Genomic DNA, 22,618 nt, shown 5'->3' with positions numbered 1-22,618 from the left:
CTAAGAAAGGGTTGTTTTTGCTTATTGATTCATTTTCCCACTTCCATGTGAGGGTTAAAAGTTATCAGGAGGCTAGATACAAACACAGTTACAGAGGGAAGTTACAACAGAAATTCCGTATCTACATCGAAACTTGAAGCACAGACTGGGAGAAATTCTTAGAAGTTAAATAGTCTCATCTATAGAATGTTAAACATGCTTGCCTACAAGGAGAAACACCCTAACTTACTATAAGGACTAATCCTTATGAAGCTCATATCTCCTCTGGATTAAAATTATAGCACCTGCTGTAAAACCAAAGATTCAACTCAATCATGAAAGATTAATAATCTCCTTGGATGTTGCTGTTTCTTTTTCATTTGTCTGTATCCACAGTCTATTTACATAGAGCCCAAAATGCTGACCACACCAATTTGTAAAGCAATAAATACTACACTTTGGCCATTCACAAAAACCACTTAAACAATAATATACATTAGACAATGGAACAAGACACTCATTAATAAAAGCCCAATTATTCTAACTACTCTGGAAGGAAATCCTACTTTGATCAAGGTCTATTATGATTGATGAAGGAATCAGATTCTGAAAAGATTCTGAGATACCCATTATAAGAGTTTATTAGAGTGTTTCTTCTCCCTAATTAGAACTTTAGGACAGCTACAAAGTAAGAGCTCCATGTTACCCAAGAGCCTGTTCATATCAATTTCCTTGTTGAAATGGCCAATTTAAAAAGGTACAGGTAACTGAAAAACTAAGTCCACACAGAAGTCAGCCTTTTTTTTTTAATAAAACAATACTGAAATATTATTTCATTAACAGTTTTACAGCATAAGTTGTACCTACTAACTTTCCATAAGGCTCAACAAAAGCTACAGTAAAGGGTCAAGATGGCTAAATGTATACACAGGCTTTTTTCCAAGTTTTCAACTATGGGATTATTTCTATTTTCTTCTTACCGCAGACTTAAGCAACTTTCAGACTTCATCAATTTAGAAGGTCTTCACCACAATTTTCTAAAGCCATAATGTACTCTTAGATTGGAACACAGAGGAGTCTTTCACCCATTTTATATGTGGTCACTGGTATTCAGCTGGAGCTCCCTGGGGTTGTACAGTAGCAGGTTTGCAAAAATATACAGCAAGTTCTTTTCCAGACTATAAAAGCATAAAGAAGACCAACTCTGTCTAAACAGAGTCATTTCTCACTCAAAGACAGTTCACACCTTCTTACCTCCCATGATGAATTGGCAAGTGTTTACGATGAATTCCATGACTTCCTTCCACAAAAGCATTAGGAGGCTTATGATACACAGAGGCCAAAGAACCAATGTGGCAGATTAGCTCATCCAGCAGAGTTGGCTCAATAAGGTCCGTCTCCTCAGAGATCAGTGGCTTCTCAGACAAGACTACTTCTTTAGCCGTGACAGGGTCAGTTGAGAGAAGGCGCCAATAAATATAGCCCCGGTCTCGAAGGTCAGGATTATCAGAATCCTAAAGAAAAGGCAAAGGCAAGGAGGTAGAGATGAAACTGTTCTCCATACAGAAACCCAAACTGCTGGATTTATCAACCAATGCTGTAGTGATTTATGCAGACGGGGTATTAAGAAGATATTTCAGGCTGGATGTGGTAGCTCATAGCTCATGCCTGTAATCCTAACACTTTGGGAGGCTGAAACAGGCGGATCACTTGGACCCAAGAGTTTGAGATCAGCCTGGGCAACGTGGCAAAACCTTGCTTCTACAAAAAATATAAAAAATTAGCAGGACGGGCTGGGCGCGGTGGCTCACGTCTGTAATCCCAGCACTTTGGGAGGCCAAGGTGGGTGGATCGCTTGAGGTCAGGAGTTTGAGACCAGCCTGGCCAACATAGCGAAACCCCATCTCTACTAAAAATACAAAAATTAGCCGGGCTTGGTGGCGCGTGCCTGTAATCCCAGCTACTCAGCAGGCTGAGGCAGGAGAATAGCTTGAACTCAGGAGGCAGGGGTTGCAGTGAGCTGAGATTGTGCCACTGCACTCCAGTCTGGGCAACAGAGTAAAACTCTGTCTCAAAAAATAATAATAATAAAAATAAAAAAATTAGCAGGGCAGGGTGTAGAGCCGCATGCACATGTAGTCCCATCTACTCAGGAAGCTGAGGGAGGAGGATCACTTGAGCCCAGGAGGTTGAGGCTGCAGTGAACCATGACTGCACCGCTGCACTCCAGACTGGGCAATAGAGTGAGACTGTCTCAAAAAGCAAGCAAATGTGTTAACTCAATATGGTTCTAATGTAGTCATAATTCTGTAATCTCTAATGTTTCAAGGGATGTAACTATAAATTAAGATGGGTTAATCCTAAGACTCAAATTCAAACAGAAATAAGGAATAGAAAACTAATGCTTAATCTGGTAAAAGTTAACTGGTTGAGACGGCCTTAGAACATAAAAATTTTTTAAACTAGGGCTGGGCACGGTGGCTTATGCCTGTAATCCTGGCACTTTGGGAGGCCGAGGCAGGAAGATCACCTGAGGTCGGGAGATTGAGACCATCCTGGCTAACACAGTGAAACCCTGTCTCTACTAAAAATACAAAAAATTAGCCAGGTGAGGTGGCACATGCCTATAATCCCAGCTACTCAGGAGGCTGAGGCAGGAGAATCACTTGAACCCGGGAGGCGGAGTGCAGTGAGCTGAGATTGTTCCACTGCACTCCAGCCTGGGCAATAAGAGCAAAACTCCGTGAAAAAAAAAAAGAAAAAAAAAAAAAAGAATGTTTTAACTGCTTTAAATATTAGCAGGCTTATTAATAACATATATTATATCTTACATATATTGTACCTATACCTTCTTCCTTCATGCAAATATTTATTAAGTACCTCCTATCGAGACACTGGCTAGGCCCTGGAAATAAAGAGGTAACAATACACTGCCTGACTTTAAGGAGCTCACATAATATTAACTATTTCAATAGAGTATGAAAGGTACTATTATCTAAATAATCAAAAACTGTTAAAGAGAAGACATAACTGCTTCCAAAAGGAGTGACACTTGAATTTGGTGGTCTTGTTTTGTGCTATGGTGGTTTTTAAATAATTGTATACATGTTCACGGTTAAAAAGAAATTATTACCAAATATACCGCATCACAATTTATAAGTGTATGACATAAAAAAAAAAACCTCCCCCAATTATCCAACCCTTCTCCATCTCAACTCCCAACCCCCAAATAGCCATGATTAGTAATGTGGTGTATATCTGTCCAGATGGGACACACACACACTTATTTCATATAAAACCAGTTTCATATTATATATACTGTTTTGAAGTTGTTCTCCATGTTGATGTATACAATTGCACTTTTCCACTGTAACGTCCACTGCACCATTAAATATTAGTCCCCTACTGAGGGACATTTAGACTGTTGCCCGTTTTTCCCTTTCTACCTTTATTATTGTTTTGTTTGTATGTATGTATGTATGTATATATGTATTTTGAGACAGAGTCTTGCTCTGTCACCCAGGCTGGGGTACAGTGGTGTGATCTCAGCTCACTGCAACCTCTGCCTCTTGGGTTCAAGTGATTCTCTTGCCTCTGTCTCCTAAGTAGCTGGGATTATTGGTACGCAACACCACACCCAGTTAATTTTTGTATTTTTAGTAGAGATAGGGTTTCTCTATGTTGGCCAGGCTGGTCTCGAACTCCTGACTTCAAGTCATCCGCCCACCTCAGGCTCCCAAAGTGCTAGGATTACAGGCATGAGCCACCGTGCCTGGCCTATTGTTTTATTTCTTTATTTTTTGTGTGATCATTATAAAGTGGCAATAAATATCCTGGTACCTACCTCAAAAGTATGTCTATATGATGGCATTTATTTATGCAGGAGTTGTTCCAATAGCAACTTATTAAAGGCAACAATAAGTCCCTGTTTCAGCTTCTGTATTTCAAACTCATAACCAGACCAGGTACAGTGGCTCATGCCTGTAGTCCCAGCTACTAGGGAGGCTGAGGCAGGAGAATCATTTGAACCCAGGAGGTGGAGGTTGCAGTGAGCCTAGATCACGCCACTGCACTCCAGCCTGGGCGACAGAGTGAGACTCCGTTTCAAAAACAAAACAAAACAAAACAAAAAAACCCCCCAAAAAAAAAAACAACAAAAAAACCCCGAAAACCCAAAAAACTCATAACCAAACAAAAAATATTTTCTTTAAAATAGGACAATTTGAGGGCTTCCATTTTAGTTTCTAAGTGAGTAGATGAATTGGTTCATGACTCAGCCACTTAAGGCCCTTATCATCCAGTTCGATTGCAGCAGTTACCCTGATTATTTTTGACTATATAGATTCAAATAGTTTTTCTCAGTCACAGATTGTTTAAATTGCACTCATAATGGATTGTTGGTTAAAGACAAAAAGCATATAGAACATTGCAATACAGCAAATTAATAAAATTATTAAAACAGTAAATTTTATCTCAAGATACTTTTTACCACATTTATAAGTTGCATTATTCTAATAGAAATTATGTATATGTATATGTATATGTATATGTATATGTATATGTATATGTATGAATGTCTTATCAAAATGTCTCTAGTATTTGAAATGCCCGGGTTAAAAAAAGGAAACAGTGATAATTAGAAATTTAGTTGATTTTGGTTTTTTTTGGTGGGGGGAGGTTGAGGGACTAAATTGCACCTAAGTGTTTATAAATAGCAGCCTGAAACCTCCTTATTTAGATTTTCATTTGAAAACAAAGCTCAAACATTATAAAACAAAAACAAGTTGATTTTTTAAAAAGAGCAGAATACAAGTTTCTCAAAATATCAGGTCAGGGAAGCAACCCCTCTCTCCCACATTTTTTTATACATAAATTAAATGTTAAACTTTAAGCTATATATGCAGTCCTTAAAGTCCATGTACTTTAGAATTTGTAAAGTATGGTTTTTATTACACAATTAAACACTGCATTTATCTTATTAACTTAGAAAATTCAGTTTGTCTTTATGTACCAGTAATATCTTAAAGGTATTCAACTTTATAATACACGGTTTAATAATATACTCATCAAAATAAAATGCTTTTTCTTCAAATTATTTCTCCCATATATAGTGCAAACAATTTAACCAAATGACCCAAAAGAAAAATTCCCGGCCGGGCACAGTGGCTCAAGCCTGTAATCCCAGCACTTTGGGAGGCCGAGACGGGCGGATCATGAGGTCAGGAGATCGAGACCATCCTGGCTAACACGGTGAAACCCCGTCTCTACTAAAAAAAAAAAATACAAAAAACTAGTCAGGCGAGGTGACAGGCGCCTGTAGTCCCAGCTACTCAGCAGGCTGAGGCAGGAGAATGGCATAAACCCGGGAGGCGGAGCTTGCAGTGAGCTGAGATCTGGCCACTGCACTCCAGCCTGGGCAACAGAGCAAGACTCTGTCTCAAAAAAAAAAAAAAAAAAAGAAAAAGAAAAAAAAGAAAAATTCCCATAGGGATTCACAAAATTCAAAAATCTAGCCAGGCATGGTGGCTCAGTAATCCTAGCACTTTGGGAGGCCGAGGTGGGCTGATCACTTGAGGCCAGGGGTTTGAGACCAGCCTGGCCAACATGGCAAAATCCCATCTCTACCAAAGGTACAAAAATTAGCCAGGCATGGTGGCAGATGCCTGTAATCTCAGCTACCTGGGAGGCTAAGGAGGGAGAATCACTTGAACCCAGGAGGTGGAGGAGGCCGCCACAGGGAGCTGAGATTGCACAACTGCACTGCAGCCTGGGTAATGGAGTGAGACTCCATCTCAAAAAAAAAAAGTGTATATATATACATATATATATACACATATGAAAAAAGTTTGAGAGTTCCTCCACAAATTATTCGAAATGCTGCTATATGGCAAACTGCTGGAGATAGAGTTACTGGATCAAAGTCTAAATAGACACTAACTTGAAAAATACAATCCTATGAGAAATGAGTGCAAATTTCCCAAGACTGAAAAGTCAGGAGTAGGGAAGAATCTCCTACTGCTCAAACTCTGTTTGTTCTGAGGGATGACCTGTTAGTCCTACTGTAAGCCAGCCCTCACCAACTACCTCATATTTTACATGGAGGCCACAGTAATTCAGACCGTCAAGACCGAGATAAATAAAAATACGGGACCTTTTTGTGATCTTAAGCTGCCATTAAATGTTTGGTGACTCAGATAATTTGGCTTTGGATCTACTGTACTGCTAAGACCCACAGGCCCTCCTCAGGGGAAGAGCTCCCAAAATAATACTTACCAGGCCAGCACTAGAACAGTAATTCTTAAACTATAATGTGCATCAACATTTTAACATGCCAGGAATGCCACTGAAAGTGCAGAACCCAGAGGCCATACTTCAGAGATTCTGATTCATTCTATCAGAAGTAGGGCCTAGTAATTAGTATTTTTAACAGGCAGCCCAAGTGATTCTGATGACGGTGGCCCCTAGTTCATAGACAGAAAAACATGAAGACCTCTCTTCCATGTATCACGAAGAATAATTACTAACGTCTAGATTTTTTTTGTTTTATTTTGCTTTGTTTTGTTTCGAGACAGAGTGTAGGTCGTGTTGCCCAGGCTGGAGTGTAATGGGGCAATCTCGGCTCACTGCAACCTCTGCATCCTGGGTTCAAGTGATTCTCCTGCCTCAGCCTCCCCAGTAGTTGGGATTACAGGCATGTGCCACCACGCCCGGCTAATTTTGTATTTTTAGTAGAGATGGGGTTTCTCCATGTTGGTCAGGCTGCTCTCGAACTCCTGACCTCAGATGATCTGCCCACCTCGGCCTCCCAAAGTGCTGGGATTACAGGCATGAGCCACCGCGCCCGGCCTCTGTTTGTATTCTTTACTGACTTGAACCGACTACTGTATTGACTTTCTGTGTAACAGGTAAAATGATAAATTTTTGAAATGAAGCCTCAGATTCAAGAGTTGGGTTTTCCCCCCTAATAATATTTTTAATTATACTCCCATTTTACTTAAAATTAAAAGCACTAAGATTTCACATATATATACTTCACTTAATTCACAGCACAAGTAAAAACAGTATTAATTAACTCTACTATAGAGACAGAAGAAAAGCAGTATGAAAGAAATTTGCTCAGTCATGTCCTGAATCAGTGGAAGTAGCATCACCAGAACCTCACTACCCAATTAAGTTAACACAATTCAGCAGACCACATTGCATCCTAAACTTAAATTGGTACTCACCAGCCATAAATATTTAGGTTCTTATTTCACAAACTTGAGGAAAAAAGAGAACCAGGTGAAAAGACTTACATGGGCATATTTATTCTTTTTTTCCTTTTTTTTTCCCGAGACAGTGTCTCACTGTATTACCCAGCCTGGAGTGCAGTGGCACGACCTCAGCTCACTGCAACCTTTGCCTCCTGGGCTCAAGCGATCCTCCCACCTCAACCTCCCAAGTAGCTGGGATTACAGGCGTGTGCCACTATGCTCAGTTAATTTTTGTATTTTTTGTAGAGATGGGATTTTGCCATGTTGCACAGGCTGGTTGAACTCTTGAGTTCAAGTGATCCGCCTGCTTCGGCCTCCCAAAATGCTGGAATTATAGGCGTGAGCCACAGCACCCAGCAGCATACTTACTCTTTTATGATAACTTCTCAGACTTAATTAATTAGACAGAAAAAGTAATTCGATAGAAAAAGCAAGCCTTCAGGTGGGCTCTGTGGCTCACACCTGTAATCCCAGCACTGTGGGAGGCCAAGGCAGGAGGATCACTTCAGGTCAGGAGTTCGAGACCAGCCTGGTCAACATGGTGAAACCCCATCTCTACTGAAAAAAAAAAAAAATTAGCTGGGCGTGGTGGCATACACCTGTAATCCCAGCTACTCAGGAAGTTGAGGTAGGAGAATTGTTTGAACCCAGGAGGCGGAGGCTGCAGTGAGCTGAGATCATGCCACTGCACTCCAGCCTGGGTGACAGAGCTAGACTCAATACTGAAAAAAGGCAAGCCTTGAGAAATTGCTTATTATTTATAGTATGAAATAATCATCCACAAAGACCTCAAAACTAGCAAACACACATATACATATGGGCTTATGCTTAATATTGCTTCAGGCAGGGAATATGTATTCTCCAAGTCATTCTTAACCTTCAGACTACAGGAAGCATAGCACAGTGGACAAGACCATGGACCTTAGAGCCAGACATATCTGAGTCTGAGTTCTACCTCTGCCCCACAATAATTAGGCCTCTCTGAGCTTCCTCATCTATAAAAACAGAAATAGTTTACTAACCCTTGCTAGGATTAAGTGAGTTTCTAGCCTGTCCTGTTCTAGGAAGCTTATGAAAATTGCATCTAAGGCTAAACAGCATTAATTGAAACTAGAGTCAGGAAACTGCATGCCACAATGACCTACACGGTTTCCATGGGAGATGGTTAAATGTGATTCTAAGGTTTCAAACAACCAATATGGGAAAGAAAGCTGATCAGGCATGCTACACTGATACACAGAAAATTCCAAAACTTGTCAGGAATTTGATGGGGCTTCACAAAGAAGAAAACATAATAAAGTAATGACTTTGATAACAAGCTAACAACAGATCCAAATTGGGTAGTTTTCCATGACGACTGTTATTAGTACAGACTGATAGTATTCGCGTAATTTAGTAAAAGCAATTTTATTAGGGGTCAAAAACAATGCAGTACAGGTATCCAAATGTCTATTAATAAGGCTTGATTCAGAGGTGAATTTCAGACTATCTGTAAGAACAGCACTATGTTGTATCCTTTAAGCAATCCTTCCTAAATACTTTATCTCAGTCAAATTTTGATAAATACTTAACAGGTAATGAGACTGAGTGTGAAATCTGGCCAGAATGCGTAATACAGCTCTCCTATGGTGCCTGTTACATACAAACACATAGGCCTTAACAGACAATGATGATAGGGTTGAGAACTTGTGAAAACAGATGAAACTACCAAACATACTTGCTTGGATATTTACAGTAAGCAGAGAGGAAGAAAGGCCAAAATTCTCTTTAGAAATTGTTTTGATCAAATGTGAGCTGCTCTAATTCCGTCATTCTATGTGACCACTTACAGCAAGCTTGTCCAACCTGGGGCCACATGTGACCCAAATCAAATTCATAAACTTTCTTAAAACTTTATGAGATTCCTTCTCTCTCTTTCTTTCTTTCTTTCCTTCTTTCATTCCTTCCTTCTTTCTCTTTCTCTTTTTTCTTTTATTCTTCCTTCCTTCCATCCTTCTTCTCTTTTCCTTTCTTTCTCTTTCTTTCTCTCTCTCTCTTTCTTCCTTCCTTCCTTTCCTTCCTTCCTTCTTTCTTCTCTCTTTTTTCTTTTATCTTTGTTTCTCTCTCAATTTTCTCCCTCCGTCCTTCCCTCCTTTCTTCCTTCTTTCTCTTTTGCCTGTTTTACATTTCAATGTGTAAGCAAATGGTGATTAAAGGACAATAGGCTTAAAATATTCTTTAAAAAAAAAAAAACTTTATGAGATTCTTTTGCAATTTTTTTTTTGGGGGGCTCATCAGCTATTGTGAGTGTGTTTTATGTGTGGCCCAAAACAATTCTCAATTCTTCTTCCAATGTGGCCCAGGGAAGCCAAAACATTGCACACCCCTGACTTAGGAGTTTAAAATTAAAACATGAAAGAGTGCAAAAAATAAAAAAAAAAAAGTGGGGGGGGGGGGGGGGGGGGAATGAAGAAATTGTTTTGAATTCATCTTAGAGATTCAAATGGGTTAATCAAGGATCCAGACACAGGAAATCAGAACACTCAATTCAATACTAATATTAACCACTGATGCTTATAAATTGCTTTGCTTCAGGCAGAGGAAGATGCTTAAGAAAGTTTTAAAAATACTTCAAAATAGCTTGTACAAATAAATTATTTTAAAGTTGTACAAGCTCATACAAATAAATTTTTTAAAGTTGTAAAATTAGTAACAGGAAAAATTATGGCTCAAGAACTAGGCAAAGTACTGTGAAAGGGTTTTAAATTTTGATTACGCACCAGTATAAAGGGATGAGAAAGAGAGAAAAATGGTAAACTGGATATCTGATTCATATTCCATTTGCAGACACACATCTTAACCCTGACAGCCTGCTAAAATGCCAGCCTGTTAGCAAATCCAATTAAGAACATTACTAAATCATGAATGGACTGATGATCATTATACCAGTTATACTAGAAAACCTAATTATTTTGATTTCTGTGGATCTAATATAATGACCTGATCTTTAAGGCCAGTTGCCACTTTCCTGAGATCAGAATCCATCTAAACTTCTTTTCTTCTGACCAAAAAAATCAAGTAATTCCAAGGAGATCCAAATATATCTAATAATTCAAGGAAGCAGCATAAGCACTTAATTTCCAAGAGAAAGGCAAACACTCTGGAAGGTAGAACAATGAATGAAACTTTGCTCAGGCATCTTTTATCTGCACATGGTACTTTCATTTGAAAGCTGAAATGAAGTCACAGTGAAGCAGGTACTATCAGACCATGTCATTTTCATCTAAGTATGTCCTTCACTAAACTAAGAGTCTAGGTTCAATTTTCATGAAATATGAAAAGTGGAGTCAGTCAACTCATTTAAAAGCCATACAATTAGCTACAATTCAGCTGAACAAGTTAAAAGGCATTGTTTTAATATTTTAACAAGATCTAAAGGTCATACTTCCTTCAAACAAAACTTCCCCAAATGAATCCCCTAGGAAGAGTTTCATAATTTCCTACAATTTGAAACAAGACAAATCAACATCTCTCTTTTTCCAGATTTCTTACCTGTGTTGCCAAACTCAAGACCTGCTGGACTAGCTCCTGTGTTTCTGATGGTTTCTTGAGAAACAGCTTCACTATGGCAGTAAGCAGAGTGAGTTGCACCTAAACAGACATAATTTGTGATACAGTGAAAGAACGGCACTGGCATTATTCCCTGCCATCATCTCCAAAGTGGTGTTTCCCCAACTATGAATTACCACGGAGCCTTTCTGATTTTGGTTAAGAGACAAAAGGCTGAAACTCAATATCAACAAGAGCAGTCAAAAGTATTCGTGGGAAATACAAAGGTATTCAACTGAAAACTCTATCCTTTTATCCTCAAAATGCATTTTTGGCACAAAATATTGCTGTTTCTAAGCCAGACAGTTACCTGTGTTTATTATTATTACTATTATTATTTTGAGACAAGGTCTCCCTCTACTGCCCAGGCTGCACATTCATGGCTCATTGTAGCCTCAAACTCTTGGACTCAAGCAATCCTCCTGCCTCAGCTTCCCAAGTAGCTAGGACTACAGGTGCAAGCCACTACATCTAATTTTGTTTTTGTTTTTGTATTGTTTGTAGAGAGGTAGTCTTGCCATGTTGCCAGGGCTGGTCTCATACTCCTGGCTGGAAGCAATTCTCCTGCATCAGTCTTCCAAAGCGCTGGGATTACAGGCGTGAGTAACTGAAAGTATACGTTAACATACTGATGGTGATGATATTGGCTCTTGAGCAAGTCCTTCATTATTTACTTCTACCAAAAGCTACAATTTGGGGGGAATTATGGAATCATCTGTCATACTGGGGCAACAGCCAGGACAGTAGAATTATGTCAGGTTACAGCCTATTAAGAGTTGGCTGCTAAACCACAAAGCTATTGACTTGTACATACTCCTTGAATTAGGTCTATTAAAATTGCTATGGTAGATTACATGTATAATTTTCTATTTGCTTTGAGTACAAATGCCAAGAAAAAAGGGCTTAATAATTTATCGGCTTCCTGGTCCCGTGGCTCTAATTTTGGTAGGGGAAAGTGAGAAGCAGTCTCAGAATTTTCATTCAAAGATAATCTTTTCAAACCTCACCACAGCCTCAAATGAAAAATCCCTGCTGTAATGAGCCACAGCCATTACTAACAGAAAAGTGTAGTCATTTTTAGGTGACAGAAAATAAAAAAGTAGTGGTAACTACTGCTCTAAGCCAGTGGTTGTCAAAGTGTGGTTCTGGATTAACAGCAGCATCAGCATCACCCTGAACCTTGTAAAACATACAAATACTTAGGCACATCTCAGACTTACTGAGTCAGATACTGTCAGGGTGAAGCCCAGCAACATGTGCTTTAAAAAGCCCTCCAGGTGTTAATAATGCTTACTGAAGTTTGAGAACTACTGGTCTGAGTTATGTAGGTTTTTAACATTAGAAATCAGCAAAACTGGCACGGTGGCTCACACCTGTGATCCTAGCACTTTGGGAGGCCGAGGTGGGTGGATCACCTAAAGTCAGGAGTTCAAGACCAGCCTGGCCAACATGGTGAAACCTTGTCTCTACTAAAAATACAAAAAATTAGCCGGGAGTGATGGTGGATGCCTGTAATCCCAGCTATTCGGGAGGCTGAGGCAGGAGAATCGTTTGAACCTAGGAGGCAGAGGTTGCAGTGAGCCAAGATCCTGCCACTGCACTACAGCCTTGGCAACAGAGTGAAACTGTCTCAAAAAAAAAAAAAAAAATTCAGTAAAACTGGCCAGGCGCGGTGGCTCATGCCCATAATCCCAGCACTTTGGGAGGCCGAGATGGGTGGATCACCTAAGGTCAGGAGTTCAAGACCAGCCTGACCAACATGGCGAAACCCTGTCTCCACTAAAAATATAAAAATTAGCCAGGTGTGGTGGTGCACACCTGTAATCTCAGCTACTGGGGAGGCTGAAGCAGGAGAATTGCTTGAACCTAGGAGGCAGAGATTGCAGTGAGCCAAGATTCTGCCGCTGCATTCCAGCCTGGACAACAGAGCGAGACTCTGTCTCAAAAACAAAAACAAAAAATCAGTAAAACTGAAAAGGGACATCCCTGTTGGCAGAAAAATGAACATACTATATATAAATATAGACATAGAAGAAACTGCCTATAACCTTTGCTTTCTCTGAAATCTCCCCAAAGACATCTAAAACTACTAGGAAAGACAAGAGACAAGAACTTACCTGGGTGCTTTCATCGTGAAAACCCTCCAGGAAGCTTTCTAGTAACTCATCTGCATTGTCAATTCTTTCAGCATATTCTCCCACAATCCAAATCATAGCTGCTCGAGCATCTGGCTCATCCAGCGAGTCTAAGTTCTCACATAGAGTGGCTATGATACTTTCATACCTGATGTGAAAAAAATGAACTATGGTTATTGAGGGCAAAACTAAGAACTATATTTAAAAGTGAAGGCTAAAGGCAAAACCACAAACAAGGAACCCTAAACCAAACCACCAAACTGTAAAAGCTTTTAGTCAAGAGAACGTACAGGTTTTAAGTCAGAAAATGTTAATGCCTTAAATTTCCCTTCAATTATTTTTTAAGATCTAGACCTTAAAACCTTTATAAAAATTCATCAGATGTTCTTTTGTTTTGTTTTTTGAGACAGGGTCTCACTCTGTCACCCAGGCTAGAGTGCAGTGGCATAATCACAGCTCACTGTAACCTCAAACTCCTGGGCTCAAGCGATCCTCCCTCCTGAGTCTTCTGAGTAGCCAGGACTACAGTTGAGTGCCACCACACTCAGCTAACTTTAAAATTTTTTTGGTAGAGGTGGGGGTCTTGCTATGTTGACAAGCTGGTCTCAAACTTGTGGCCTCAAGTGATCCTCTCGCCTTGGTCTCCCAAAGTGATGAAATTACAGGTGTGAGCCACACTGCCATCTGTTCTTTTTACAAGGAAAAATTAACCCGTGGTGTAAGATAATACCACTACCTTGTATTTGTAACAATCTTTCATATATGTAGATTAGAAAATTTTCCTATTATTCCATTTTGCCTTCACGGTAGAGAGGAACAGAAATTCCACTTTATTTTTAGGCAAATGAAGTTAGACAACAACGGTATCCAGACGAGAAATGGTAAATCTGTCCCCTTAATCCACTTATCTCTCCTTTTTATAAAAGAGATCTTTCTTTATGTTAGTTCTTCTAAAGGTACCTGTACTAATGACTTATTTCTCCAAAGAAAGAAGTAATTCAAATACTTATTTTTACGTATCTATTGCTCTCTCGGGCTTACCATGTTGAATCCATCTCCTTGGCTAATGTAGTTTTAACCATTAGAATGACTCTGTATAATAAATTACATGTGGACAACTAAATAGTACACTTAACTAAGTATCTGCCTACTTCTACTGATTAAACCAGGCTCTTGATTGCTTTCTTAAAAGTAAACCATCCTAACTCCTTATTAACCATAAACCAGAAATGGACACATTTCTCCACCAATCACATTCAGATACACATCTTCACCCTCAATCAATAAGTTTAAATGTCAGGCACAGTGGCACAGGCCTGTAATCCTAGCTACTAGAGAGGCTGAGGCAACAGGATCACTTAAGCCCAGAAGTCTGTGTCCAGCCTGGGCAACACAGTGAGATCCTGTCTGAAAACAAACAAACAAAAGTTAATTAAAAAAAGTTTAGGCAGGGCATGGTGGCTGACGTCCATAATCCTAGCACTTTGGGAGGCCGAGGTGGGTGGATCACTTGAGGTCAGGAGTTGGAGACCAGCCTGGCCAATATGGTGAAACCCTGTCTCTACTAGAAATACAAAAATTAGCCGGGTGTGGTGGCAGGCACCTGTAAATCCAGCTACTCGGGAGACTGAGGCAGGAGAATCTTTGAACTCGGGAGGCAGAGTTTGCAGTGAGCTGAGAGCACGCTACTGCACTCCACCCTGAGCGACAGAGTGAGACTCTGTCTCAAAAAAAAAAAAAAAAAGTTTAGACTGACCCTCTTCTTTATTGGGAGTCAAAAAGTATGTGGTTCTCTTTCCAAAAGAACTATTTCTAAAATTTTTAAAAATATACACAATGCTTAATAAACCACTACCTTGCCAAAATATATCTACTAATTCTTGAGCCCACCACTAAGCTAAATTACTACAAGCTGCTTCATTTAACATTATCTTTAAAGACAATCAGAAGCGGGCCAGGCATGGTGGCTCACACCTGTAATCCCAGCACTTTGGGAGGCCGAGGTGGATGGATCACCTGAGCTCAGGAGTTCGAGACTAGCCTGGCCAGTGAAACCCTGTATCTACTAAATACAAAAATGAGCCGGACATGGTGGCATGCACCTGTAATCACAGCTACTTGGGAGGCTAAGGCAGGAGAATCACTTGAACCTAGGAGGTGGAAGTTGCAGTGAGCCGAGATCACACCACTGCACTCACCTGGGCAATAGAGTGAGACTCTTGTCTCAAAAAAAAAAAAGACAATCAGAAACTTTAGCACAAGGTATCTCTATGAGTGTAAGGCAAAATGAGATTTAAGATGTTTACAAAACCTGCTCTTATTTCATTTTCAGGTTCCTTAATTACTTGTTTTCAAAAATCAAATCTAAAAAAGTATTTTTTGCTGCATATACTAAGAGACCTCAATCTGAAAAACTTGTGAAGTGAAAATGTAGATTTTTAAAAATATCTGTATGACAGTAACTAAAATACTTCAGAAAAGGCATGAGACTGATAATCTGTTATATGTTCTGTAATTCTCTACAATGTAGTAGGTAACATGCAAAGTGAATAGCAGAGCTGTTACCTTCCTGGCTTTTATGGTAGGGTGCTATATATCATCCAAACTTATACATTTCTGAGAAGAAAAGGTACACAATCATTAATTATGTCTGGATAACAAGTATAAACTGAGAGTATGCCTAAACAACCTAGAATATAGATATCCTATTTAACAGTAACTTTGCCATCAAAGAATCTGGTTAACTTTAAAATATGTCAATAGACAATGCATATTCAGACAGAGTTTCAATTCTTCCTAAAGAAAGCAAGCAGAGTGAAAACTCAGGTTTTAATCCCTGTGCTAACCATTTCATGTATCCAATTTTTAATAAAGTATCCTATTATGACCAGGAACATTCAAAAGAGTAATTCTTACCTAGGCAATTTCAAAGTGCCTTACTTAAACATTTTCTAAGTAATTTGAGAAACAGGGCTAAAAGTATTTGGACATACTTGTTGGGGTATTTGCGGAAGATGTCCCTGATGACAACAATTGCTTCTTGGACCACATAATTCACTTTGGTCTGGATTAGATCAAGCAGTGTGCTTACACAGCGCTCTGCAGATTGCTGGGAAGAATAAAAAAAATGAGAAGTCAGATGATCTATGCGATAACACCACCTCAACATAAAAATTTTGAAACATGCAGGTGCATCAACTAAACTAAACTAAAAGATCAGGCACTTAATTGGACCAAGCTACACTAGAGGCTAGATACCAAGCTATATGATGCAGTTTCATTCATTATTTGAACGGATAGATGAATCAGTTCAAATGAATCCTTTGAATACAAACAAAAGGATGTTCCTCATGATGTATAAACATTTGAAAAACATTTATGTCAGGGATATTAATTTTCAAAGGAAATTATCATCTCAACCATACTGCCAAGGCTGGGTGGCATGGCGCATGCCTGTAATCCCAGCATTTTGGAAGGTCGAGGCGGGTGGATCACCTGCGGTCAGGAGTTTGCGACCAGCCTGACTAACATGGTGAAACCCTGTCTCTACTAAATACAAAAAAATTAGCCAGGCATGATGGTGCATGCCTGTAGTCCAAGCTACTTGGGAGGCTGAGACAGGAGAATCGCTTGCACCTGGGAGGCGGAGGTTGCAGTGAGCCAAGATCGAGCCATTATACTCCAGCCTGGGCAACAAGAGTGAAATTCCGTCTCAAAACAAACAAACAAAGGCCAGGTGCTGTGGCTCATGCCTGTAATCCCATCACTAGCACTTTGGGAGGCTCAGGCAGCTGGATCACGAGGTCAGGAGTTCAAGACCAGCCTGGCCAAGATGGTGAAACCCTGTCTCTACTAAAAATACACAAATTAGCCAGGTGTGGTGGCAGGCGCTTGTAATCCCAGCTACTTGGGAGGCTGAAGTAGAAAACTGCTTGAATCCAGGAGGCAGGGGTTGCGGTCAGCCGAGATCGCACCACTGCACTCCAGCCTGGTTGACAGAGCGAGACTCTGTCTCAAAAACAACAACAACAACAAAAACTACCATTATAGCCAGGTGCAGTGGCTCATGCCTGTAATCCCAGCACTTTGCAGGGCGAGAGGTGGGTGCATTACCTGAAGTCAGGAGTTCCAGACCAGCTTGGCCAACATGGTGAAACCCCATCTCTACTAAAATTACAAAAATTAGCCAGGCGTGGTCACACATTCCTGTAATCCCAGCTACTTGGGATGCTGAGGCAGAAGAACTGCTCGAGCCCGGGAGACAGAGGTTGCAGTGAGCTGAGATCGTGCCACTGCACTACAGCCTGGCTGACACATCGAGACTACGCCCCCACCCCCACCAAAAAAAACTACCATGACAGTAGTATGGCAGAGGAGTAGGAGTGACATCCAATCACTGTATATACAAAAAGTCCAGAAACAGAGAAACACACACACCCATCTTGGACAGCCAGGAGATAGAAATAAGAAGAGTAAGCCATCATAGGAGGAAAGAATAAGAATTAAAGAATAAGCCAAAGTAGGAGGTCTTTAACTGAAGTTCATGGATGAGTGGAGATAGTAGAGGGTGTCTTTAAACCTATTGAAATGAAATCGCCCAGTTTTGTAGGAGCTGTCAAGCATATTTTCCAGTGAGTGGGTCTACAACTTCCATTACATTTTCAAAGTTACGCGTGATCCAAAAAACTCCAAAGTACTGCAGTACTCGACAATTTACCAATTTGGGGGCTATGAAACTTAAAAGTCTATGGCATTAGATAAACAACAATTTTCCATAGCCTACAATTAATCTATAAAATGGAGTTTTATCTGTTAATCTTTTATTAATGAAGATAATATGAGAGAACACAAGTGAAAAAACAAATGTACAGAAACTATAAGTGATCATTTTTTAAAGAGAGAGATACCAGAACAGAGATCCTAAAAGTCAAGGACCAGCCTGTCATATATTACAATGTACTATAATGGGTCACCCCATTATGTGCCTCCTGATAAGATATAACAGGAAGTACAGCAAATCACCTAATAGGTATTCTTGCTAAAAATTCTGAACAAGAAAATTACCAAGCCTCCTGATTTAATTATCTAAAGAGGATGGAGGAATAGATAGAATAGCATCACTAAGATACAACCAGTCAAATCCAGACTCTGGGAAATTCTATAAGCCTAATGACCCAGTTCCTTCAATATCTGGCACCAAAATAAGTAAGTAAAAAGGCTTAAGAGACATATTATTCAAATGCAATGTGCAGACCTGAGATACAGTCTCACTCTGTTGCCCAGGCTGGAATGCAGTGGCATGATCTTGGCTCACTGCAACCTCTGTCTCCCAGGTTCAAGTGTTTCTCCTGCCTCAGCCTCCCGAGTAGCTGGGATTACAGGCGTGCACCACCACGCCCGGCTAATTTTTGTATTTTTAGTAGAGACAGGGTTTCACCGTGTTGGCCAGGCTGGTCTCGAACTCCTGGCCTCAAGTGATCCATCCGCCCACCTCGGCCTCCCAAAGTGCTAGCGTTACAGGTGTGAGCCACTGCGCCTAGCCTAGACCGTATTTAGATTTTCATTTGCACAAACAAATTGTAAAAAAGACGTTTTTACATAATTAGGGACAATTGAACATGGACTGAGTATTCAATAAAATTAATAATTATTGTTAGTTGCTGGGCATGGTAATGTGATAATATATTTTTTAAAGTATCTTGTCTCTTAGATATACACACTGGACTACTTGAGTAAGATGATATATGGGACTTGTATTAGCATCCCACCCACCTGAAGGAAGAGGAAGAGGGAGAAGATAAAACAGAAACAGTAACATCAGTATTTGTTCAAGATGGGTGATGACTACACAAGATCTCATTATTCAGTTTTACTTTATTGTATACCTGAAAATTTCTGTAATAAAATCTTTAGAAGTACTATAACAATCTAAACCACTACAAGCAATTTAATAAAAATAAAATTACACCTTGAGATCATTTATATGAAATTATATATAGGATGGTTCTGTTGTACCATGAAATGATTCTGCAGCCTTTTTTTTTTTTTTTTTTTTTTTTGAGACAGTCTCGCTCTGTCACCAGGCTGAGTGCAGTGGCACAATCTCAGCTCACTGCAACCTCTGACTTCCTGGTTCAAGCGATTCTGTCTCAGCCTCCTGAGTAGCTGGGATTACAAGTATGGGCCACCAAGCCCAGCTAATTTTTGTATTTTTAGTACAGACAGGTTTTCATCACGTTGACCAGATAGTCTCAATCTCCTGACCTCGTGATCCACCCACCTTGGCCTCCCAAAGTGCTGGGATTACAGGTGTTAGCCACCGCGTCCGGCCGATTCTGCAGTCTTTTATGTAGTTTCGTCCTTCTTCTGATTCTGTTTATGTTTTCTATTTTATTCATTTTCAGCTACTAACTCCTTTGCTGTTATTGCAACAGCAAAACAGTTGGAAAAATTTAAATATGCTATATTTATTAATATTATAATTGTTATATTAATAAATTATGTAGTATGTAGAATATGGGCCACTGTAAGCATTGAATTACCATAAATTAGTAATACAAGTAAGTGCTTAGCACAGTGTTTGATATAAAGTTCATATTTAGTAAATCCTTAGTATTATCATTAAAATGAATACAAATAAAAGGATGTTCTTCATGATGTATAACATTTGAAAAACATTTATGTCAGGGATATTAATTTTCAATGAAAATTATCATCTCAATCATACTGCTTTTGATTAAAAAAAAAAAAAACTACCATTACAGCAGTATGGCAGAGGAACAGAAGTAAACATCCAATCATTGTATATATAAAAAGTCTAGAAACAGAAATACACATCCAAAATTCAGTATATGATAAAGACAACATTTCATAACAGTAAGGAAAGAACAATGTGTTCTGGTGTTTGATCCACTCTACTCATATCTTTCACTAAAATTATTTCCCGGTTGATTAAAATTACCCTTAAACATATAAAACAAGGGCTGGGCCCAGTGGCTCACACCTATAATCCTAGCATTTTGGAAGGCCAAGGCGGGTGGATCATGTGAGGTCAGGAGTTCGAGACCAGCCTAGCCAACATGGTGAAACCCTGTTTCTACTAAAAATACAAAAATTAGCCAGGCATGGTGGCGCATGCCTGTAATCCCAGCTACTTGGGAGGCTGAGGCAGGAGAATCGTTTGAATCCGGGAGGCAGAGGTTGTAGTGAGCTCAGATTGCGCCACTGCATTCCAGCTTGGGCGACAAGTCAAGACTCCATTTCCCCATCCACCCCCCAAAAAACATATAAGACAACATCACTGCCATAGAAGTAAAAAAAAAAAAAAAAAAAAGGTGAATTTTATATAACTTTAGGTGAAGCACAATTTTCTAAGTGTGCCACTGAGGAAAAAAACTGACTAAGAAAAGCTGATACAAAAATCTAAACTTCTGTGAATCAAGAGAGCAAAAGAAATCTAAAGGACAACAAACTGAGAAAACAAATGCTAACTAAAAGAAGGGTTAACATCCCAATTACAAAAGACTTTAAAACAACAATGTGGAAAAGATAACATATCGGAAAAAGGTGTACAGGACATGAGTGAGCAAGTTCCAAATGGCTAAAAAGCATAACTGTTATGAAAAAACGTTCACTTCAACTAGAGTTCAAAGATTTAGCTGCAAGGATACTCCTTATACCAACATTTGGAAAAAGAGTAGAAACAACTTTAAGGTCCTATAATAAGGGATAAAGTTACAAATTCAGTAAGTTATCAAGTAATCACACATTATGTCTATAGAAACTAAAGATGACATAAATTTTTCTTTATAACTTGGATCAATGTCCATGATAGAGCATGCCAAAAAAAAAAAAAGTAAATAAATAGCATTTGTGGAATGATTTCATTTTTATTAAAAAATCCATCTTTGTATAGAACACTATATAAACAAGGATATAAAATGACGTCTACCAGATCACGTCCACTGCATATCTGAGAAGGTGAAACAGAAGACGTGGGAGGTGGGGTACTCTATTTTTTGTTTAACTTGTTCTATAATTTTATATAGTAAACAAATATGGTTTTCCTAATAGGAAAAATATATTTTTTGTCTTTAAGAATGACACACAAACCAGTATTTTATTCTAATATATAAAAATTAGAAATAGTAAACACACAAAAAACAGAAGACTAGGAAGTGAAGAACTCCTGGTCTTAACCTAATGCCTTTACCTCTACCATTTTTAAAACTGAAAAGGACCAGGAGTATGTTTACCCCTGAAAGAAATAGGCAAAAGTTACTGAACAAAAAATAGTACTATAGGATTGCTTTTTCAGTGCTATTTATTTGCTCAACAGCTTGTTGCTTCCCAAAGCTATACAGAAAGTTCATTACGATTCTTATGCTGCTGATTCTTGTCCCATGGATGAGTTAGTGCAAACAGGCAATCATGGCCTCTCCTGGCCCAATTAACTGTTTGGCTTGGCAACTCTGTCAAACTGAAACCAAACTGAAAATCTTCATGGCTGAAACAGTTATAGGAAAAGTTCTAAGGTAAATCCGGGTAATCTGAGATGAGAGCACTAGATAAGACAGGATTCCTGAAGGGTGACCTTCAGTTTCCTGAGAAAGCTCATTCCTCACATCCTGTCATACTCCCACCAAAGCACGCTTAGTCAAAGGAAGAAGTGAAAGTCATCAGAAGTCTTTTCCAGAAGACTATGGAGAACCTTTCCATTAGTCACAATACATGACTAACAGCCTTGAGGAATCTAGATGCTTTGAGAACACTTTCTAGTAATTCCAGGGCTAGAAAGTCTCTTAACTTCAGAATAAGATATAATTTTTGTATTACTGTTTATAGCTTTGTCAGAGAGGTCATAAGACCATGGCAGTCTCACAGAAGAGATGGCTATGTACACTAGTGAAGAGAACAAAACCACCTTACTCTTAGGCTACCAAAATCTCTCTGAAAATTATCTATATTAATACTAAGTACACAGCAAGTAAGATACGTTAATGTAAAAGGAAAAGAAAAACAAGTTGTGATGTGTGGTGATAGTGGTAATAAAAAAGATGTAACATATCAAGATCCAATAAAAAGACCTTCCCATTTCTCCAATGAAGAGAAACAAACATATTAAATATCTGAATCAAGTGAGCTAGCAGAACCAGGAATAGAACCCAGGATCAGCTAACTTCTTGCTGTAACAGCCAGTCTACTAAATGATTTATCAACAGAAACTACATAAAGCAGCACTAAATTGAAAAAAACAAAGAAGGCCAATTAGTAGCAGGTATTTCATAGAAGATCCTCTGACACACATCTGCCTCCTTTTGTTGCTATAAAGTACTGGTTAGGCTGGGCATGGTGGCTCAGGCCTGTAATCCCAGCACTTTGGGAGGCCGAGACGGGCGGATCACGAGGTCAGGAGATCAAGACCATCCTGGCTAATATAGTGAAACCCTGTCTCTACTAAAAATACAAAAAATTAGCCAGGCGTGGTGGTGGGCGCCTGTAGTTCCAGCTACTCGGGAGGCTGAGGCAGGAGAATGGCGTGAACCCGGGAGGCGGCAGAGCTTGCAGTGAGCCGAGATCGCACCACTGCACTCCAGCCTGGGCGATACAGCGAGACTCCGTCTCAAAAAAAAAAAAAAAAAAAAAAAAAAAAAACTAAACCAG

The 22,618-nt window shown here is 39.4% G+C and overlaps 1 protein-coding gene across 7 annotated transcripts in view; it reads right to left on the bottom strand.

Moving 5' to 3' along the window:
- The window catches only part of AP2B1 (adaptor related protein complex 2 subunit beta 1), a 138,452-nt gene that overhangs the window by 75,554 nt on the left and 40,280 nt on the right, over positions 1 to 22,618 (bottom strand). For all 7 annotated transcript variants that reach the window (XM_025362427.1, XM_025362430.1, XM_025362428.1 and 4 more), the window contains 4 exons: positions 15,949 to 16,064; positions 12,938 to 13,103; positions 10,764 to 10,862; positions 1,234 to 1,493 (listed from right to left, as the gene is read on the bottom strand). In XM_025362427.1, coding sequence (XP_025218212.1) covers positions 1,234 to 1,493; positions 10,764 to 10,862; positions 12,938 to 13,103; positions 15,949 to 16,064 — 641 coding nt within the window. The remainder of the gene's footprint in view (positions 1 to 1,233; positions 1,494 to 10,763; positions 10,863 to 12,937; positions 13,104 to 15,948; positions 16,065 to 22,618) is intronic.

This window comes from Theropithecus gelada, chromosome 16 (assembly GCF_003255815.1).
Source record: "Theropithecus gelada isolate Dixy chromosome 16, Tgel_1.0, whole genome shotgun sequence".
In the NCBI taxonomy this organism is placed as follows: domain Eukaryota; kingdom Metazoa; phylum Chordata; class Mammalia; order Primates; family Cercopithecidae; genus Theropithecus; species Theropithecus gelada.
This window is presented reverse-complemented; position numbering and strand designations above follow the sequence as displayed.